This window comes from Cervus canadensis, chromosome 2, assembly GCF_019320065.1.
Source record: "Cervus canadensis isolate Bull #8, Minnesota chromosome 2, ASM1932006v1, whole genome shotgun sequence".
In the NCBI taxonomy this organism is placed as follows: Eukaryota; Metazoa; Chordata; class Mammalia; order Artiodactyla; family Cervidae; genus Cervus; species Cervus canadensis.
Window position 1 is genome coordinate 42,420,278 of NC_057387.1, and position 22,602 is coordinate 42,442,879.

The following is a 22,602-nucleotide window of genomic DNA, read 5'->3' on the forward strand; positions in this document are numbered from 1 at the left end:
TCCACAGACCAGCAATGTACAAAGGTTGCCTTTTCTCGATACCTTGCCAGCACTCGTCATCTCTTACGTTTTTTGATGACAGCCATTCTGACAAGTGTGAGGTGATATCTTACTATGGTTTTGCTTTGCATTCCCTGTTGCTTAGTGATGTTGGGCACCTTTTCATGTACCTGTTGGTCTTTTGTATATCTTTTTTTGAAAACTACCTATTTAATTCTTTCGTACACTTTTAATTGGGTTGGTTTTTGTTGTTGTTGCTGTTGAGATGTGTGAGTTCTTATATGTTTTGATTTTGTATTAGTATCAGTGAAAGTCATTCAATCATGTCTGACTCTTTGCAACCCCATGAACTGTATAGTCCATGGGATTCTCCAGGCCAGAATACTGGAGTGGGTAGCCTTTCCCTTCTCCAGAGAATTTTCCCAACCCAGGGATCAAACCCAGGTCTCCCGTATTGTTAATAACTCCTTATTGGGTACATGATTTGTATGTATTTTCTCCCATTCCATAGGTTGCATTTTCATTTTGTTTCCTTTGCTTTATCTGAGCTTTATATTAGCTATTACTAAAAGTTTCCCAGAATTGCCTCTCAGGGTCTCACCTTCATGATTTCTATCATGGTAGCATATCACCTCAACTATCATTTATTTCTTCTTCAAAGCAATCTACTTTACCAACATTATTATAAAAGAAAACATATTACTATAAATGGAATACCAGCATCACTTGATAGAGAAGGTAACCATAAAATACAGTGAAAAATCAATGTTTTTTGTTTTTATTCTAGACCATTTTTTTCTGCAGAACACTCTGAGCCTGAGACTTAACCCTTTTTTTATGAAAAACAGGTAAATTAGCAAGTTCTAGCCGCTATCACATTTCAGTGACTAGTCCCACATTTCAGTGACTTCATACATTAGAGTTATCATCCACTCACGTGGTAGTCCAGTGCAGGCCTGCTACCTCCGGGGACCTGGCCTCCTTCCACTTTGTGGCACCAACAACTGCTGGACCCAGAAATGTCTGCTTTTGGTCAGCAGATAGAGGGAGAGAACATGGAGGAAGACACCTGGTTTGCTGCCTTTTAGGTCTGAAACTGTCAAAAGTCACTCATCCCTTGGTATGAGTCACCTGGAGGCAGATGTGCAGGAAAGGTTGGTCCAGGCTAAGTAGCTACTTTATGCTATGGAATCGAGAACACAAGTTTTTGGTGGTCAAATTCTGACATATATACAGGTTATAGCAAGACATAGTCATAGTTTCTTAAATGCTAGGAGGGATAGTACAACTGTTACTTCTTTGGCAAAGGGAAAGTGTTAGTCACTTAGTTGTGTCTGACGATCCCAGTGACCATAGCCCACCAGGCTTCTCTGTCTATGAGATATGGGATTCTCCTGGCAAGAATACTGGGGTGGGTAGACATTCCCTTCTCCAGGGGATCTTCCTGACCCAGGGATTGAACCCAGGTCTCCTGTACTGCAGGCAGATTCTTTACCATCTGAGCCACCAGGGAAGCCAAACATTATTTTTTTAGTTCAATTTATTCTGCTCTCTCTGAACCTCAGTTTTACTTGGAAACTGTTCCAAGAAGTTAGCAACTGTCTTACTTAGCAAGTATGAAATCCATATATACATGGGAGAAACCTGTTTCTCTATATTGTGATACAAAGTTAATAAGATAGTACCCAATGTAGCTTTTTACCTCCTAGTATAGCTTAGAACTTTCCTTGGCTAGATGGGAAATGAGCTCACTCTCTATATGTATGTCTTTATAATAACCAAGAATGCATGATGTGTTTGATAGGAACCAACATATAAACCTGGTACCCTCCTACATCTTAAAATTTAACTGTGTGCCATTACTAAAATTTTATGAATTCAGGTTGCTTTTCAGGTATTATTTGACATATATCTGAAGTGTGTGAGACACATGCCAAGTACCGTCACACTGATTGCTTGATTTCTGCTGCTGCAGTACATCTGAAATATTTTTCTTGTACTCATCTCAAGCTGATGAAGCATGGGTATGTTTGAGTGGCCACCAGTTGAAGGGGAGAGGAATTTCTCATTGGATTTTTTATAACTGAAAACATGAAGCTGTTTGCAGTTTGACTATGGTGTCATAAGAAAAAACTTGCTTCAGTTTGTCATTAAGAAATAACAGCTCCCAGAGGGTCAGCCTTTGGGAGTTGAGGTATGAGGGCAGCATGTGCTCATAACAGAGATGTTTATACTTAGTGATTTATGATTCACAGTTGCATTTTTGTAGCTTGCTATTCATCAGCCAGCTGGGGCATTTTACTCACTGGTGAACAGAGTAGAAGATAAAAACAGAACCGGGCACCAGATCTGTCCTCAAAGATGAGATGGAGACATGGATGGGTCATTTAGGAAGGGGGGGTGGTGTATAGGTACAGCTTGATAAGCGGGATAGGGTTCACGGAGCTTCATGATGTCAACGCTGAGTTCAGTAAAGCATGACGGATGGCTCAGTTGGAGGATGATGTATCATAGTATCTAGGACATAGTACTTAGCACACAGCACTCCGTTTTGGTTGCTCAGTGGACTGTAGGGCTTCCATTTTCAGGGTGGGGAGAGGTTCAGGAGCACAACTGTTTCCTCGGAGGAGGCAGACTGTCCGCTTGCAGTGGGGAGGGGACCGTGACTCAAGGAGAACAGGTGCTCACACGCAGCCCTGTGAGGCAGTGACAGCCCTTCAGCATCAGCTCCCTAGCCCTCGGTGGGCGTCTTGTCACATTCTGGATACATCGTCCTGGATCTTGAGTGAACTTCCACGGACATTGCTTGAGGGTTTCTGATAGAACTGGGGGAGCAGGGGCCTTCACCTCTCTTGGCAGAGGTGAGTGAGATGAGGTGAGTGGGTCCGTATGAGGAGAGCTGGAAAACAGATGCAAGAAATGAGCTGAGGGTTTCCTGCTGTGTTCTTACTGTGCCAGCCTACACTTCCCTCTACCATTAGAGTCTTTTTTCCTTTTTCTATTATTTCCCAGTGAATGAGGATCTTTGCTGAGGTGCGGAAGGAATGCCCGCTGTGAACTGCTGGCCCTCAGGAAATCAGTTGATTTTCCCCCCAGGCCACTGATGTCCTTCCCAGTGTTCTGCTCCTTTCTCACTCTCTGTAGCCAGCTGCAGTCTGTGGCAGGCAGGAGGAGGGTCCGTGCTCGGGTAACACCGTTCATCCCCTCAGCTCTCTCTGGAAACAGCTTTCATTTATAAGTTCACAGAGAAAGGGAATTTTATCAAGGAAAACGACAAAGGATGGAGTGACAAAGCTTTTAGCATCTCCATCTCTTGCTTCTGTGTCTTCATCCTCTCATGTTTCCTGTCTCCCACTCCCAGGAGAGAAAACAGCCAGTTAGGATCTTTCACCAAGAGCTTATTTGGGAATCTAATGAAAATGGCAGGCGGTGACTCCTAATTAAGAATTTCTCTTGACAGTGGTGGTGAAATGACCAAACTACCAGGTCCTCAGTTACATATGAGAACCAAAAGCATGCAGTAGGAATATGAAGAAATTTCTCTGAAAACAGAACCTCAAAAAAATAATAATAATGGCAGAGTTAGAAAGGATGGTGTGAAGCTCTTTTGGTCTTTGTTGGAAGGTTGGAATGTGCATCAAAAGGATCAGGGAAGTCTTTCTATACTCAGTTCTCTTATACCTGGAGACCCCAGGAGCTGTAAAGGTGCTCTGTGCCCCAGCAAGTTTCCCTTAAAACTGTAGAAATATGATGGAACTCCAGGGTGTGACGTGAGTCTTGAGGAGTGTCAGAGTGGAGCAGGGAGGTGATCTGGCTAAACCTGGAAAAATTAGAGGAAAGGCTTACACGATCCTAGATAGAGGCTGTGGTCAAAATAGCTCTAAACTTGGATTCAAATTTTGGCTGTGCCAGGAATAGACATGATTAATTTCTTTATTTCTCTCTGGATCGGTGTCCTTATCTCTAAGGGCAGACTGAGGTAAATTTCATTCATTCTAGCAGCCATTCATATTCATTGCCAGTCACCGTGCTTTAATATGAAAGTATAAAGAAAACATTATACAATCCTTGTCTCAGAGAATCTCTCAATTAAGTGGAGGAGACAGATGTTGCTGATACTTATAAAAGCATGTGTAAAGTACCATAATAAATGTACAAAGTGCTATTGGAATGCAGAGAGGGAGGGATGGCTTGTCCCAGGAATAGAGCTGCAGCAGAGTAGGCAATATGTAAATCATGTCTTAAGAACAGAACTGCCTACCATTGCCCAAGTGTAAAAGCCAGAATATATGGGAATGCCTGGTATGTTTGAGAATGAAAATGTTTAGCTGTGACTAGAACATAGCGTGTCTGGAGGTTTGTAAGAGAAGCTGAAAAAGATGGGTTTAGGTTAATCTGTAAATAGTCTGCTACAAGAGCTCCTGGTATTCCCTTGCCTATGAGGACACACTGGAAATTGTAAATCGAGGACCTGGATTGCACACAATTTGAGCAGGGAAAATGAAAGCACAGAGGTGAGTTCTGATGATGCTTTAATGCAGGAAAGAAATGATGAGGAAGAAATGACTCTCCTGCATTGCAGGCAGTCTCCTCCATTGCAGGTGGATTCTTTACTGGACTGAGCCACCAGGGAAGCTGATAGAATTTAACAGTTGATAGAGGCAAAGGAAGGAAATGAAGGTTTTAGTGTCGGGGTAAAGATGAGAATTTCAGCCTGTATGTCCAAGGTGACAGGAGGTTTAGGGTGGGAGACAGGAATTTCATTTCAGATGGCAAGGCTTGGAGCGCTTCAGCATGCCAATCTGAGCATGCAGAGATTTTTCTATGTAATAAATGGTTTTACTTTGTAATTAGTGGAGATTTGCATCTGGAGCCCAAGGGAGAGAGAAATATTTAGTAGCAGGGGTTGGTAAAGCCTTAGGAGAAATGAAGTCCTCTAGAGTGGGCTTCTGACAGGCGAAGAGAAAAAGAATCAAAATAAAAATCAAGGAACATAGAATTTAGGTCTGCAATTCACTGACCAGAGCCTCTACCTCCAAGGCAAACTCAATCCACCTTAGCCTATGTTCAGGTCAAGTTGAGCGCTACCGGGAGAAATACTATCTCCTTTCCTGTTCTAATACTGCCTTCTCTGTAGGGCTTGCATCAAAATTCTCTCCATCCGTCTAATACTTATTCTTCCTTGAAGTGTAGTAAGGATCACCCCCTATCTTTCTTTTATGTTATGTTAATTTAGGTTCTCCTAGGGGAAAAAAGTGAAAGTGTTAGTTGCTAGTTGTGTCTGATTCTTTGTGACCCCATTGACTATAGCCCACCAGGCTTTTCTGTCTATGGAATTCTCCAGGCAAAAATACTGGAGTGGGTTGCTGTTTCCTTCTCCAGGGGATCTTCTTGATCCAGGGACTGAACCTGAGTCTCCTGCATTGCAGGCAGATTCTTTACCATCTGAGCCACCAGTTCTCCTAGAAGCAGGTACCAAATGTGATTAAATATATAAGAGATTTATCAAGGGAAACATTTGTAAAAGTTGGAGGGTGGTAAGCCCGAGAAGGCAAGGAGAGCATTCAGATTATGAGAAAGATCTGACTCATGTGAAGGAGAGAGGGAAGGAAGAAGGATGGAGTAGGAGGCACCTCAGAGTACAGCGCAATTCCAAGAAAACTTTGACCAGAATTGTGGGGCGTCTTTATGCCACATCCCAGAGGAGTAGACTCACCTGAATTCCCCCACTGTGCTAGCCATTGCCAGGAGAGCCTGCAGGCAGTGGCTCAGTCACAGGCATGCTCTGTCACTTCCGTTGTGTCCAACTCTCTGCAACCCTATGGACTGTACTCTGCCAGGCTCCTCTGTCCATTAGCTTCTCCAGACAAGAATGCTGCCGTGGCCCTCCTCCAGGGATCTTCCTGACCCAGGGATCAAACCTGCATTTCCTGCAAGCCTCCTGCATTGCAGGCTGATTCTTTACCCACTGAACCATCTGGGAAGCCTGTGACTCAGTAATTAATCCAAAGGAGTGACACCTGGGACCATCAGACCAAAAACCTCCCAGAGCAGAGATCCTAGCGGCACACATTTCATGGCCACCATAGATGCCTTCAGTGACTCAGTGACTCTTCCTAAATGTTCTGCTGGCACTTACTGTCCACACCAGTCAAAACTCAGCATGTGCAGCCTTCCACCATAGTTTCATTTTGTGTCCACCCAGCTGGATTATAAACCCTTCTTTAAAGATCAGTGCAGTGTCCTTAACTCAGAGGCACCTAGGTATTCATCATAATAAGAATTGTGTTATTTTAATGACTTGAATTTATCTGAGAGTTGTAGCAGTGGGAGTTTTGACTTAGGAAGTTGAGATGGGGGCAGTTAAGAAAATGATTTTGTTGAGGAGTCCCATAGATATCACAGTGAGGGAGGGAGAATAAGAGCAAACATACCCCCTAAAGAAAAGCAGACACTAGGGCCTAGGCACATGCATTTGATTAGGTAAAGTCCAGGTATGCAAACAAAACACAGGATCCAGAGAACATGATGGAAATTGCTAGTCTAGACAAGAGCTAGCAGGAAGGAGGTCCAGAAAGATGTAACGGATGGGAATTTGAAGTAGACATCACTGCAACTCTTTGAAAACTAACCTTTCTACCCACAAGGCAGTTTTCATACACCATATCACACCTTCTTAACCTTGATTAATTGGACCAGAAGAGACACCTGTCTCAAGCTGAACCTTCCAGGAATTTTGACTCTGGGTTCAGTAAATCTAATTAGTTGAATTTTCCTTGAACTGAGCTGACATGTTGAACACAGAGTTCTTGGAGCCTGCTGGGATACTCATGTACCCTAAGAAGCAGGAGATGCAGATTGCAGAAAGATGAGAATGAGTCAGACGTTCAGAGAACTGAGGTGAGAGCGTGACTCCAGACAAGAATGAGACTGAGAGAATGGTTGCCTGGACTCCTGAGACATTTCCAACCCTGGACCTAATCCTGTGCCTTACAACACTAGGTTCTGAGATAACCCGCCAACCTTAGATTAAATTCCCTATTCTTCTTAATCCAGTTTGAGTGGGATTCTTTTTTTTTTTTTTTCATTTATTTTTATTAGTTGGAGGCTAATTACTTTACAATATTGTAGTGGTTTTTGTCATACATTGACATGAATCAGCCATGGATTTACATGTGTTCCCCATCCCGATCTCCTCTCCCACCTGCCTCTCTACCCGATCCCTCTGGGTCTTCCCAGTGCACCAGGCCCGAGCACTTGTCTCATGCATCCAACCTGGGCTGGTGATCTGTTTCACCTTAGATAATGTACATGTTTCGATGCTGTTCTCTCGAAACATCCCACCCTCGCCTTCTCCGAGTGGGATTCTTTTAGTGGTTCAGGTGGTAAAGAGTCTGCCTGCAATGCAGGAGACCTGGGTTCAGTCCCTGGTTTAGGAAGATACCCTGGAGAAGGGCGTGGCAACCACTCCAGTATTCTTGCCTGGGAAATCTCATGGACGAAGGAGCCTGGTGGGATATACAGTCCACAGAGTGGCAAAGAGTGAGACACTACTGAACAACTCACCCAGACACACTTTTAGTGGTAGCCAAATAATATCGACCTTGACAGTGTTTGTCAGGTATGCTCAAGACTAAACAGAAAACTCAGAAAAGCGCAATGTGCAGAGATACAGACAAGCAAGAGGTTATCCTTAGGAAAACTCGGAAGAGTAGCTTGAACAAGGCAGCTTTTAGTCTGCTAACTATAAATGGGTAAGCAAGTCAGAAACTAAGCACACAGAACCTGGTTACAGGAACTAGGGTGTAAGGTAGAGCCTTCACTGCAGGAAGAAGGCAGAAAATGTTGGTTATTGGGAATCAAGTAAAAGTCAGAGGCAGACGAAGACCTCTGATCTATTGAGGATGAATTAATTCATACTCTCAGAATTCTTGGGTGTCTGCTACAGTCTGGGGCCAGTAGTGTGTTAACGGACTGAGCTCGGGGCTCAGTGTACTGAGGGATGGAGCCAGTCTGTTGGTGGAGACACCGTGATACCTGCCCTGGAGAAGAGGAGGCTCAGAGGGCAGAATCAGGGCACCAGTCAGCTGATTATCTGGAGTGGATGATAGAATGTTAGAATTTGAAACATTCTGGACAAAACAGACTTGGAAAAAGTTGAGACTGAAAACTCAGAAAGGAGAACTTTCAAGGAGAAGCAGAGAGGAAGGTAGGCCATGAAAGAGTGATTCAGAACAGGAGATAAGAAGGTGTCAGACACTCAGCTTGTCTATTTGTCAGTGTCTCCTAGGGCCCTGGTGGCAGCTGACGAACGTGTAAAAAATACCTCTTGTGCCTGTTTAGGCTGAATGAACTGTTTTATCACAAACCTGCTCTACCTTGCCAAAGTCAAAAACTTCAGGATTTGGAAAGCTTTTGACTCTAGCCTTTCCTAATTCACTTGTGCCTCACCAGCAGACAAGACTAGATTCCTTTAAATTCATTCAGCTCAACATCTTCTGGTTAAACCTTGAACCCTCACATACTTGTAAAAAGAAATATAGGATAAGAAAAGGAGACAGAAGGAAGGATAAAAATTCAGAGATACCTCATGATCTGCTGCATACAGATATTGGGATGCATATTGGGATAAAATTAAGTCAAACACTTGATCTCCTGTGAGCTCCTTGTCTACCTCCCACTTAGAATTTTGAATATCTTGTAATCATAGATACTGCTTTTCACAAAGACCCCAAAGTCACTTCTCCAGTGGGTGTCAGGGAGTCCCCATATGGTCCTATATTTAACCTTGGTAGGATGACCTAAAACGTAACCTAGACAACGACAAATTAGGAGACACGCTATTGGCTCTGGTTTCTTTTCTCATAATCTTATTTCTAGTGTGGTTGTTCATGGTATTAAATAGAGTCAAAAGATCGAGGACTGAGTCAGCAATTTCTGTCTGGCTTGTGATTGGCCTTATGGGGAGCAGATTGTTTAACCTCAAACGCTCATTTCCTCATCAATATTGTTAGGACACATGACACTTGCTCCAGCACCTTGCTGGGTCATGTTTTTTAATTGGGGTATAGATGCTTTATAATATTGTGTTAGTTTCTGTTGTACAACGAAGTGAATCAGTTGTATGTATACATATATCCTCTCCCTTTTGGACCTCCATCCCACCCCACCCCCTATCCCATACCATATTAATTTCATACATTTTTGAATTGAGAGAAATATGAGTTTTATATATATGGGGGGAGGTTATAAATAAAAAGGTTTGGTCAACCAAATATGGCTCAGCTTTATATTGAGATTGTTACCACTCAAAAGAACTCCTTTTTATTCATTTTTTAAAAGTAGAGATATTCTGCATTTGTACTGGTTAAATTCTAATATTCTTTAATCTTTTATTTCCTTGCAAGATAATAGTTGGAGAAACTGCTGTGTTTTGCCTACAACTGGCCACAAGGGATTTTGAAAACCAGGAGAAAACTATTTTAACTGGAGACTGTTGCTATATAAACCCACTGGTGAGGAGAACTGTACGATTTCTTGGTATGTGTTCATTGAATTGTTTTTATTGTTTCTGAAATAATGTTTATGTATAAGCTAACCTTTAAAATGGTTGCAAATATTAGGTTATATTTTCTTTGAAATGTGTCAATTTGGTTTTAAAATAAACACTTCATATTATTTTCTCTCCTGTTCTGCAAAATTCCACTTCATGGTGTCATTTCCACATTATTTTAAGGAAAAAAAAAAATCCCACCACACTTGGATATTTAATATTCTAAAAGAAACTAAAAATTATGTAAATGAAAGAAATGGTTTAGTGTTTGTTAAATTTCAGAAACAATGCTTAGGTAGAAATGATGATCTAGGTTGATTACTGAATATCACAAAAGACAAAAAAGAATAGCTGGACAAATAAAAGAAATGCTGTATTGGTTAATTATAATAAGTAGCACTCCATGAACTACTTCTCAGTTGTTGCTTTTTTTTTTGTAATGCCAACAAAATTGTATTCTTGACCCATTTAATCTTTGTATGAGAATCATTTAATAACAAAATAAGCAATAATATACTCAGAACTGAAGTGTTTTTGATAAAACTGAACCTAAATTCTGTTAAATTATATTATGCCTACTTAAGTAAAATTTTTTTATTCATTTGCACCCATATTTAAAGAATATACAGGCATTCCTCGCAAGATATTTGAACTCAGTTCTAGACCACTACAATAAAGTGAATATCACAATCAAGTGAGTCACATGACTTTTTTGGTTTCCCAGTGCATATAGAAGTTATATTTATACTATATTTTACTCTGTTAAGTATGCAATAACATTATGTCTGAAAAAATACATACTTTAATTAAAAATACTTTTAAAAATAAAAATGGCTAAAAAATGCTAATCATCATTGGAATATTTAACGAGTTGTAATCTTTTTGCTGGTGGAGAGTCTTGCCTCAATCGATCATATTGGTAGAATCTGAAGGTTGGGGTGGCTGTGGCAATTTCTTAAAATAGGATAATAATGAAGTTAGCCATAGTGATTGGCTCTTCCTTTCTCTAATGATTTCTTTGTATCATGCAATGCTGTTTGACAGCATTTTACCCATGGTAGAACTTCTTTTGAAGTTACAGTCAGTTCTCTCAAGCCCTGCTGGTGCTTTATGTAGTATTTCAAATCCTTTGTTGTCATCTCAACAGTCTTCACAACATCTTCACTAGGAGTAGATTCCAATCTCAAGAAACCACTTTCATCTGTGAGAAGAAAATTCTCACCCATTCAAGTTTTATCATGAGATTGCAGTGATTCAGTCAAATCTTCAGGCTCCACTTCTAATTCTTTTGTTATTTCCACCACATCTGCAGTTACTTCCTCCACTTAGTTCTTGAACCCCTCAAAATCATCCATGAGGGTTGGAGTCAATTTCTTTCAAACTCATGTTAATGCTAATATTTTAACCTCTGCCTATGAATCATGAATGTTCTTAATGATATCCAGAATAGTGAGTTCTTTCCAGATTTTAAATTCCCTTTGTCCAGAACCATCAGAGGAATCCCTGTCTATGGTAGCTACAAATTTATGAAATGTACTTCTTAAATAATAATGTTACTGAGTCCAAGCTCACTCTGCTCGCTGTACAATAGGCCAGTTAATCAAGAAACCAAGTGTTGAGGCAAGGAATATGACTTTATTTGGAAAGCTGGCTGATCAAGAAGATGGCAGACTAATAGCTCAAAATGACCATCTTATTGGAGTCTGCGTGCCAGCTTCTTTTATAGAACAGAGAGGGAAAGTAGGTGAGGAAGTAAAGTAAAAAGGTATTTATCTTGCAAAATAGGGGATATGTTAATTTCTTCTTCTGTGCAGCCACTCACAGGTGGGCTTGGTCAGACTGTCTCTAACAAAGGCAGAGGGACAGGGTTCCTGGAGACAGACCACTATGAGTGATATAGTAAAAAAGCAATGAGAAGTGAAGATTAAAATAAGAAAACAGATCCAACACGGAATCAGAATTGGCTCTTCCCTGCAACAGTAAGATTTGAAAATCAAAAGTCCTCCTTGATCCATGACCAGCAGAATGAATGTTGTGTTGGCAGGCATGAAAACAATATTAATCTCATTGTACATCTCCATTGGAGCTCTTGGGTGACCAGGTGCATTGTCAGTGAGCAGTAATAAACTTGAATATTTTTTCTAAGCAGTGGGTTTTAACAATGGGCCTAAAATATTTAGTAAACCATGTAATAAACAGATAATCTGTTATCCAGACTTTGTAGTTCCATTTACAGAGCACAGGCCGAGTATATTTAGCCTAACTCTTTAGGGCCCTAGGCTTTTCAGAATAGTAAGTGAGCATTGGTTTCACCTTAAATTCACCAGCTGAATTAGCTCCAAAAAAGAGAGTCAACCTGTCTTTTGAAGCTTTAAAGCCAGGCATTTTCTTCTTTCTAGATCTGAAAGTGCCTGGTGGCATCTTCTTCCAATAGAAGGCTGTTTTATCTACATTGAAAATCTGTTCTTTAAAGTAGCTACCTTCATTAATGATGTTAGCTAGGTCGTCTGAATAACGCTGCAGCTTCTGTATCAGCACTTGATGCTTCACCTTGTACTTTCCTTCCATGGAGATGACTTCTTTCCTTAAACCTCATGAATCATCCTCTGCTAGCTTCAATTCAAGCTTTTCTTCTACAGCTTACTCACCTCTTTCAGCTTCTGTAGAATTGCAGAGGGTTAGGACCTTGCTGTGGATTAGGCTTTGTTTTAAGGGAGTACTGTGGTTGATTGGAACCATCCAGACTGCTACAACTTGCTTCAAATCAGCAATAAGGCTGTTCCACTTTCTTATCACTTGTGTGTTCACTGGCGTAGCACTTTTAATTTCCTTAAAGAGCTTTTTCTTTGCATTCATGACTTTGCTAAATGGCACAAGAGACCTAGCTTTCAGCCTGTCTCAGCTTTCGATTTGCCTTTCTCATGGAGCTTCATCCTTTCTAGCTTTTGATTAAGGATGAGATGTGTGACTCTTCCTTTCACTTGTATATTTAGAGGCTATTGTAGGATTTTTAATTGGCATAGCTTCAGTAATGTTGTGTCTTAGAGAGTAGGGAGGCTGGAGGAGAGGGAGAGAAATATAGGGGAATGAGTAGTTGGTAAAGCCGTCAGAACACACACATTTATCAAGTTTACTGCCTTTTATGGGTACAGTATGTCTTGCACCCAAAGAACTACCATAGTAACATTAAAGATAATTGATCATAGATCACCAATAACAAATAAATCATAATGAAAAACTTTGAAATATTGGGAGAATTGCTAAAATGTGACAGAGACACTCAGAGTGAGCAAATGTTATTGGAAAAATAGTGTCAGTAGACTTGCTCAACACAGGGTTGCCACAAACCTCCCATTTGTAAAAAAAAAAAAAAGTACTCTTCATGAAGTCCAATAAAGTGAAGCTCAATAAAACGAGCTCTGCCTGGATGGCATAAAGTGTGCATTTAAGCCTGTGCGTGTTTCTTACTTATGTGATTTATAAGATATTTAGAAGTAGTTGCTTTGTTCCTTGTTTCCTTGTTTATCATGATTTGGATGTTTCTTGTTTGCTATAATAAAAGGGAAGCTTGTAAGAAAAGCATTACTATAGAATAGGACATCATTCTTTTTTAGTGACTTTATTCTGGAGGTCACACGCCAATGTATCTGGAGGATACACTCATGGGATTTCACTTTAATAAGTATCTCTGTAGTCAACTTCAATATTGGACTTGGGCCTGATGCACTATTTTAATTCTGAAGCACATTTGGGAGCTTTATAAGTATCAAGAGACATTTCCAAATCCTTATCAAATATTCCTCTCTAGACAGGAAAACTTATTATACCAGATAAAAAGAATGATTTGGTTAAATACAATGAGTACATCTTAGCCTAGATTTCAAGAGAAGAGAGATGAACACTTGTCATTTAGGTTCCCATGCTAGGCCATGGGATTTGAAAGGTGAGGGTGTATACAATAACATTTTATTGAGCTTTATTGTCTTCTTTTTCTCTGCCTCTGCCAAATTTCTGATTTTAATAACATTTACTTGTATGACTCATGGAATGCTGGTAAGATGGAAAGAAAGCTCTTCCTTGTAAACATTTCCAATAAAGAACTAAGGTCTTTGTTTCATTGTGGTTTATATACACATGGAGTTTTGCTGTGTGCGGGTCTGGGTGTTAGAACCTTTTATAATCTTATATAATGCTTTGAAAATGAAAAGGATAGTCATGTATCTAATCCTGGAAAAATATTTTTTCCTGCTGATTTGCAACACATCAATAATTATGTAAAGCCTTAGGAAATAAACAATCCAGAAATACGTGACAAAGAAAAAAACCATCTAATTATCATAATAGAATTATATGTCTTTTTAATGAACCAGCTGTTTGGGAAGTAGTATTTTGGTATAGTTTTAAAATGTCCTTGATGAATTTTATTATCAAAAATTATAAAAGAATAGATTTCTTTACATTGATACCACATCTTTGTAGATTGTAGCTGTAAGTTTGACAGTGATGCCAAAGAATCTGTTTTGCCTCTCTTACCTAAATATAGAGATAAGTTTTGGCGTTAGTGGCCAATTATTTAGAAAATTTAGAAAATAGTTTTGGTTTTTGAGTAAATTGACATAATCTTTACAAAAGGGGGGAAATTTATGTACTTAATTTTTTATGTTCAGGTAAACAAAGCAAGTAAATTTTAATATTGTGAAGATAATTTAAAAATTATAATCTAATTGCTTTATTATTTACTAAATTGTCCCAAACTTGAGAAATTGAAACTCAATACATAAAAGATAAGCTGGGACTTAGCAGTTACATGCTTTTTAAAAACTGATGGCCTAGGATTTTGCTAATTGGCACCTCCAGCTGAGTTAATATTAGTTAGAATGGGCTTAAGAGGTATAATTAAAGGGAGATGACTGCTCTGTATTATGTTAGTAAGATATTCAAAAATAGGGATAAAAGAAAGATTGCTAACATTAGTAGAAGGTGATAGACTGAGCCCTCTCAAGGGAAACACGTCTCCATTTAAAAAATCACATTACCCAAACACAGTCTTAGAATATATTTTCTTCTTTTATCTTATGTCTTATAAACCTGCCATGCATAAACATGTAGCCAGTGGCAGACAACTCAATATGTTAAATAATTTAACACTCCCACTAGTTCAGAAAGCAAAGGGGGAAGCTGGAGGGAGTGAAATGGAAGGAATCATATGGATGGACGTGTGTGAACTACTCTGTAGTTTCTAAAATATTTCCCGGTTGGTTTATTGTAAACTGAACCACAACAAACCAAAGGGTTGAAAATGGTGTGTTTTTCTTCCTCAGGAATTTACACATTTGGACTGTTTGCAACAGATATCTTTGTAAATGCTGGACAAGTTGTCACAGGAAACCTGGCTCCCCATTTTCTTGCCCTGTGTAAACCCAACTACACGGCGCTTGGGTGTCAGCAATATACGCAGTTCATCAGTGGGGAAGAAGCCTGCACAGGCAACCCAGATCTCATCATGAGAGCGAGGAAGACATTTCCATCCAAAGAAGCGGCTCTCAGTGTCTATGCAGCTATGTATCTGACAGTAAGTAAGGATTAGAAGCCATTCTTAATTTGTCTTTCTGGTAATTCTCCCAAAGTAGAAACTACTTCTCCCTGCCATAATGGAAGTCACATTAACAGTTTTCTGCAGGCCATTTAATTTATCTTTAATAATAGCTGTTGGTACTGTGACTAAAATTAAGTCAGTTGACTCTCATGAGATTATGTGTGGGTAGTTGGTTGTATTAAAAAATATAGCCATTAGCATTTCCATTTGAGAATATGTTGGTCTTTATATTAAATAGGGCTTAATGGAAACAAATTTGTCCTATGCAGTCCTTATAAACTTATAATAGTACAACTAAGAGAACTACCGAGGCCTGTTTGCTGCCTCCTCAACCTCCAGTGTTCTCTGGTGAAGGTAGAGAAAGAGACACTCTTTTTCTAGAAAGTTCTTTTTTGTTGGTAACTCTGTCATCTCAGTATCTCTATCACTGTTTTAGGATTTTGTTAGAACTAACCAAATGCCATTATAAATTATACACATTTTATTTATTCTTGAGTATTTGCCATCATTCTAGTGGTAAGAGCCAGACCGAAAATGCAGATCTCTTGGGACGTTTAGGTCGAAGGAAGTGGTCACCACTGAGTGCATCAGCGATGGGCACAAGTAGGAAGAAGAGCAGCCTTTTCAGGCAGTTCTTGTCCCCAGCGTTTGTATCCATCATTCTTACCCTCTATCACCAGAAGCTGCCTTGAAGCTATAAAGTTGCGCTCCAAAAGTGTTCTTTGAAGACTTTTTCTTAGTTCCAGTAAGAAGTGCAGAACATTTTTCCTTTTGGAGTCCTCCTAGTCAATGGTGCCAGTAACTACTTCTGATTTCAGCTCAATGACAAGAGATCTCAGGGTCAATGTCAAGCCAAATTTGACTAATTTCTAATTGCTTGAAAAAACTCAGAATTATTTTTCCCCTCAGAGAGCTATTTGATTATGGAAATGTTTCTAACGTTCCTAATGTAAGCTTGTCAGTTTATCTCTAAAAGAGAGAATATTTCCTGTGGCACCTCTGCTTGATATTGGAAATAAAGATTTCTAGATAAAAGACAATTTAAGAGTGGAACTATAGCATTGTATATAACACTCACAATGGCAGAGTCATTTTGGAGGTCATAAGGGTGTGCATTTTAACATTTTTAAAGTGTTTAAGCCAAGCTAATTCTACCATTTGCTTCTTGGACTTTAAAAGAAATCCCATCAGGAAAATTTTTATAGCATTAAGGACCAAATCCCATTCTATCCATTTTCTCTTCTGTACAATTTTCCAGTTACAACTCTCTTCTTTCTCTCATACTACCAGCACTGTTCCTCTAATTGCCCCCTATTTCTTTAGCCCATTAGTTTTGCTTTCTGCTACACATTTTAAGGTACTTCTAGACTTGATATAAAATCTTCTAATCCATGTGTGGTTCTTTCTTAGTCACTAAATTGCTTAACTCTTTGTTCCACCTCCCCTAGAAGGTAGAGCAGTTAGCCTTAATATGAAGATTTAAAACTTGTGTGAATCAGGAACAGTAAAACATTTTTCATTCACTGTCATCACATCTAAATCTTATGTTTGTATTTGTATCTGGATATTAATTGTAAAGGTCTTCCCTGGTGGTTCAGATGGTAAAGAATCTGCTTGCAATGCAAGAGACCTGGGTTCGATCCTTGGGTTGGGAAGATCCCCTGGAGAAGGAAACGGTAACCCACTCCAGTATTCTTGCCTGGAAATCCCATGGACAGATGAACCTGGCAGGTTATACAGTTCATGGGGCTGCAAAGAGTTGGACACGACTAAGCAACTAACACACATGAATTGTAAACATGTCTTGCGTATAGACATGTGCCAAGCCAGTGACTTGAGACAAATTCCAGAATACTCTCAGACCCCAAATACTGTTACCTGATTATCTTAGCACTAATATGGATTTTGTTGTGTGATCAGGGTATGCCAATGGTAGTGAATGTGTTAGTGTAGTGAAATGCTTGGTGTTTTTATTCTGCTAAAATGGTGTGTCTGCTGGCATTTGTTTAGCAACTTCTTATCTGTTTTTTGTTTGTTTTACCAGCTTACTTAAAGGCACTTATTTAAGCTATGTCTGAATTATAAGTCACACTTTTCTAGTCTAGACTTGGGGCTTCCCAGGTTGGCACAATGGTAAAGAATCCACCTGCCAATACAGGAGACACCAGAGATGCAGGTTCAATCCTTGGGTTGGGAAGATCCCATGGAGGAGTAATGGCAACCCACACCAATATTCCTGCCTCAAAAGTCCCATGGGCAGAGGAGCCTTGCAGGTTATAGTCCATGGGTTATCAAAGAGTTGGACACAACTACGTGACTGAGCATGCACGCATGCACTGTTCTAGTCTGTAATAAACACTTGGAGATGTTTTAACAATAATAATTATTATTATTAGCAAACATTTATTGAGCATTTAGTATATGCCAGGCACTAGTGCTTTACTTTTATTTATTTAATACTTTAGCTAGTTTTTGTTTATTTTAAAATTTCTTTATTATTTTTACTATTTGTGTAATAGGTGATTATTTATCACTGGAGAAGGGAATGGCAACCCACTCCAGTATTCTTGCCTGGAGAATCCCGTGGACAGAGGAGCCTGGCGGGCCACAGTCCCTGGGTTCGCACAGAGCTGGACCCGATTGAAGTGAGTAAGCAGCATCACAGCCCTGATGTGTGTGTGGTTAGCTGATTCCCTCCTGGTCCTACATAACCTTTGCATCCATAGAAGTTAAAGCCAAAGGTTCAGGTGGTAGCTATGTTAGAGAAAAGAAAAATGTAATAACAATCTAGCACTCAGAAATCTTCTATTGTTAAACAGTGGTTCAGACTAAAAATCAGGATTCCTGCTTGTAATTACATTGAAAGGTACCGCTGTCTTGTGAACAATAGATTCTGTTCTCTGCTAACTGCTTTTCTCTCTTTTCCACCACCCCTTTGTGTGTGTGTGAGCGTGGGTGGCTGCTATGGCAACTCTGAATATAACTCCTACTGCAAATGGAGGCAGTACAGTCAGGATTTGCTGTTATAGTTGAACCTATACACATGCATATATTTTCTCCAGCTTCACTGGAGACACCTTGGGAAAACTTTATAATAAAAATGTTGGGGTTTCAATAGGAAATGCTTGCCAGAATTTTTACATGTAGATGAATAGGGGAAAACAGCCATATTTTCAGTATTCTCTGTGGAAATAGGCTTATTGCTGTATTTAGGCAGAGATATATTTGTTTATTGTGGTGAAGGTGTTATAAACATATGTAAACACATAAATAAAAATAAATGAGCCCTATTAGGAAGTATGCAAATAAGAATTGAAGAACATTTTCCTGATGCTTCTCTTTGTGGATTAGTAAATAAAATGAAGGAACTCGAACTCTCCCTTAGCATCTCACTTTAATTAAGGCTGTGGGGATAATTTGATCACAGAGTTGTTATCTTTTGCTTTTCTGAGAACTTTCAGGGAAGAAAATCCTATGCTTACTTTTGCAAATGCTGTCGGTTTCCCAGGAAAAAATTCTGGAGGTTATTTAACCATCAACCATTAAATTTATAATTCAGTGTTGAGTTGCATTAGAATAATATTTAAATTAAGCTTTGTGGCATTTCTTTTCATATAAAATGGATAAAATTTTTTTCAGTTAAAATCAAATGAACTCCAGAATTGGAATGAGACGTAATGTTTGATGACTTTCCAGTTAACCTCATAAACCATTGAAACAAAAAGTCATAGAATGGTCTCTCTAGATCACTTCCAATTCTGACCTCAGGTTTTCTGAAAATATTTTTTTTAAAAAGGGAAGGGTCAATTATATTTAATAGTCTTTTTACATTATCTGTTGCTGCTTAACAAACCACCCTAAACCTCAAACAGAATTTGGGGAAGCATGCCCATTTTTGAAGCAGTTGACTCCATGAGACTGTCTAGATGGGGACAGTATTTGGAGAAAGGATTGGAGAAGGTAAAAAGAAAATCTCTGAACTGTCTTTACAAATTTGTCTTCACTGGCTGGTGAGACCTGGCTGACATCAGAAAGCCATTCCTGTAAATCATCCCCACTCAGGAGTAATTTAACACTGAAATGTATATGGTCCTTGAGCTCCAGATTTCAAATGAGCAAAATTGTGTCTGGTAGACAATACATCAAACAGTATTTATTGAGCATCTACTCATAATGTGGCTGCTATGCTGTCACTTGACCACTGGTGCCACACTGTTATTAGTCCATTGACATTTCTGTTGTGAGCCTTCAACTATGTGTTAATTGGTATCGGGTGGAGGAAGGAACTAAAGATATCTGCCAAGTACCCATTGGGTTCCAGTATTTTCATCACCATAGACCCTTTTATAGTTTACCTTTTCCCTCCCAGCTACCACTCCTCCATGAACTCCATGTTTTTAAATGTTCTGTTTAACATAGTAACACTTTCCCATCCCAACTTAAGCCCAGATATTAAACAATGGTCCATAGTAATAAAAATGTAATATGCTGTTTGAAACTGCACAATTCAGTTATTAAAACTGCATACATACAATTATTAAATAACAAACAGTGAATGATTGAAGACACATGGGTACTCTGCCTATTCACCATAATTTTACCTGGCTTCTGGAAGTGATACTTATATCTGGGTATTCTGTGATTGACCTATGGATTTATGGTGGCCTCTGGTTCTCTGGTTACATCTCAAAAATTTCTGTGGATTTCATGTATCAGAACCACTCAGCAGCATGAGATCACCAATGTTGCCAACTGCCTTAGTATCAGTTCAGTTCAGTTCAGTCGCTCAGTCGTGTCCGACTCTTTGCGACCCCATGAATCGCAGCACACCAGGCCCGCCTGTCCATCACCAACTCCCGGAGTTTACTCAAACTCATGTCCGTCGAGTCTGTGATGCAATCCAGCCATCTCATCCTCTGTCGTCCCCTTCTCCTCCTGCCCCCAATCCCTCCCAGCATCAGGGTCTTTTCCAATGAGTCAACTCTTCACATGAGGTGGCCAAAGTACTGGAGCTTCAGCTTTAGCATCAGTCCTTCCAAGGAACACCCAGGACTGATCTCATTTAGGATGGACTGGTTGGATCTCCTTGCAGTCCCAGGGACTCTCAAGAGTCTTCTCCAACACCACAGTTCAAAAGCATCAATTTTTCGGTGCTCAGCTTTCTTCACAGTCCAACTCTCACATCCATACATGACCACTGGAAAAACCATAGCCTTGACCAGATGGACCTTTGTTGGCAAAGTAATGTCTCTGCTTTTTAATATGCTATCTAGGTTGGTCATAACTTTCCTTCCAAGGAGTAAGTGTCTTTTAATTTCATGGCTGCAATCACCATCTGCAGTGATTTTGGAGCCCAAAAAAATGAAGTCTGACACTGTTTCCACTGTCTCCCCATCTATTTCCCATGAAGGTGATGGGACCAGATGCCATGATCTTAGTTTTCTGAATGTTAAGCTTTAAGCCAACGTTTTCACTCTCCTCTTTCACTTTCATCAAGAGGCTTTTTAGTTCCTCTTCACTCTCTGCCATAAGGGTGGTGTCATCTGCATATCTGAGGTTATTGATATTTATCCCGGCAATCTTGATTCCAGCTTGTGCTTCCTCCAGCCCAGCGTTTCTCATGATGTACTCTGAATATAAGTTAAATAAGCAGGGTGACAGTATACAGCCTTAATGTACTCTTTTTGCTATTTGGAACCAGTCTGTTGTTCCATGTCCATTTCTAACTGTTGCTTCCTGACCGGCATATTGGTATCTCAAGAGGCAGGTCAAGTGGTCTGGTATTCCCATCTCTTTCAAAATTTTCCACAGTTTATTGTGATCCACACAGTCGAAGGCTTTGGCGTAGTCAATAAAGCAGATCACCAGCCCAGGTGGGATGCGTGAGACAAGTGCTCGGGCCTGGTGCACTGGGAAGACCCAGAGGAATCGGGTGGAGAGGGAGGTGGGAGGGGGGATCGGGATGGGGAATACGTGTAAATCTATGGCTGATTCATATCAATGTATGATAAAACCCACTGAAATGTTGTGAAGTAATTAGCCTCCAACTAATAAAAAATAAATAAATTAATTAAAAAAAAAAGAAAAGAAAACTTTAAAGGGTTGTATAAAAGAAAAAAAAATAAAATTAAATTATGAAAAAAAAAAAAAAGCAGAAATAGATGTTTTTCTGGAACTCTCTTGCTTTTTCGATGGTCCAGCGGATATTGGCAATTTGATCTCTGGCCTTTGCCTTAGTATAGTTCCAGCCAAAAGCAAAGAGTACATTTCAATTAGTGCATGTGGCCTTATTATGGGTAAATATACTTTTGTATTAAGCTCTTTGAAATATTGAAAAATACGTCACAGAATTTCATTAATATGTCTGGGGTTTCTTAGGTGTTAGCAAACTCCAGTTTGAGGATTGCTGGCAGCCTTTGGATATTCTAATTAGGAAAATAGGACTTACCATAATGGGGCAATGTAAGATAGCCAGGGCTCCATTATGACTTCTGTAGTCCCTAGCACTTGGATGTGTGCCTTCACGGGCCACTTCTGCCATTAAAAATTATGTTCATGCATGCTAAGTAGCTTCAGTCATGTCTCACTCTTTGTGACCCCATGGACTATAGCCTGCCAGGCTCCTCTGTCCGTGGGATTTTCTAGGAAAGAATACTGGAATGGGTTGCCATTTCCTCCTCAAGGGTATCTTCATGACCCAGATATCCAACTGGCGTCTATTATGTTTCCTGCATTGGTAGGCAGGTTCTTTACCACTAGCACCACCTGAGAACCCCCTAAAATATATATGTGGGCTTCCCTGGTGGATCAGCCATAAAGAATCAGCCTGCCAATGCTGGAGACACAGGTTCGATCCCTGGGTCAAGAAGATCCCCTGGAGAAGGAATTGGCAACCCACTCCAGTATTCTTACCTGGAAAATTCCATGGACAGAGGAGCCTAATGAGCTACAGTCCATGGGGTTACAAAAGGCTCAGACATAACTAGCAACTAAATAGCAACAATAGCATGTGTATATGTTATGACTTCATTGCTATAAGAACAAATTTATAAATAATATATGTTGAATGTTTTATTTATTGTTCACTTTTTCCTTCTGGTTTTAATATTAAGACAGTTTCATAGGTCCCTACAAGTATCACTGTGCCTACTGGATAAGTTTTTCCTGTGGATGGTACACACATAATAAAGTTCTGAGTGAAATATGATTGTTAATGTACCCACTTTACCACATTACAAGTACCCACTTGTAATGACAGTGGGAGCCTCTGAGTCAGATGATATGAAATGTATAGATTGGAGCAGCTGGGGGATCCTTCAGTACTTTCTCAAGAGTCCAAGAGGGAAGAGGTCACTATTGGCAAGCACCGTGGGGAGTGCTTCAGAAGTAAGTGGTACTTAGGATGGGTCTTGAAGGTCAATATGATTTGATTAGGTAAAGAAGAGTCATTCCC

At 39.8% G+C, this 22,602-nt stretch overlaps 1 protein-coding gene across 4 annotated transcripts in view; it reads left to right on the top strand.

Annotated features, from left to right (window-relative positions):
- Positions 1–22,602, top strand: part of PLPPR5 (phospholipid phosphatase related 5) — a 124,418-nt gene that overhangs the window by 35,460 nt on the left and 66,356 nt on the right. For all 4 annotated transcript variants that reach the window (XM_043460564.1, XM_043460565.1, XM_043460562.1 and 1 more), the window contains exons 2-3: positions 9,408–9,540; positions 14,875–15,125. In XM_043460564.1, coding sequence (XP_043316499.1) covers positions 9,408–9,540; positions 14,875–15,125 — 384 coding nt within the window. The remainder of the gene's footprint in view (positions 1–9,407; positions 9,541–14,874; positions 15,126–22,602) is intronic.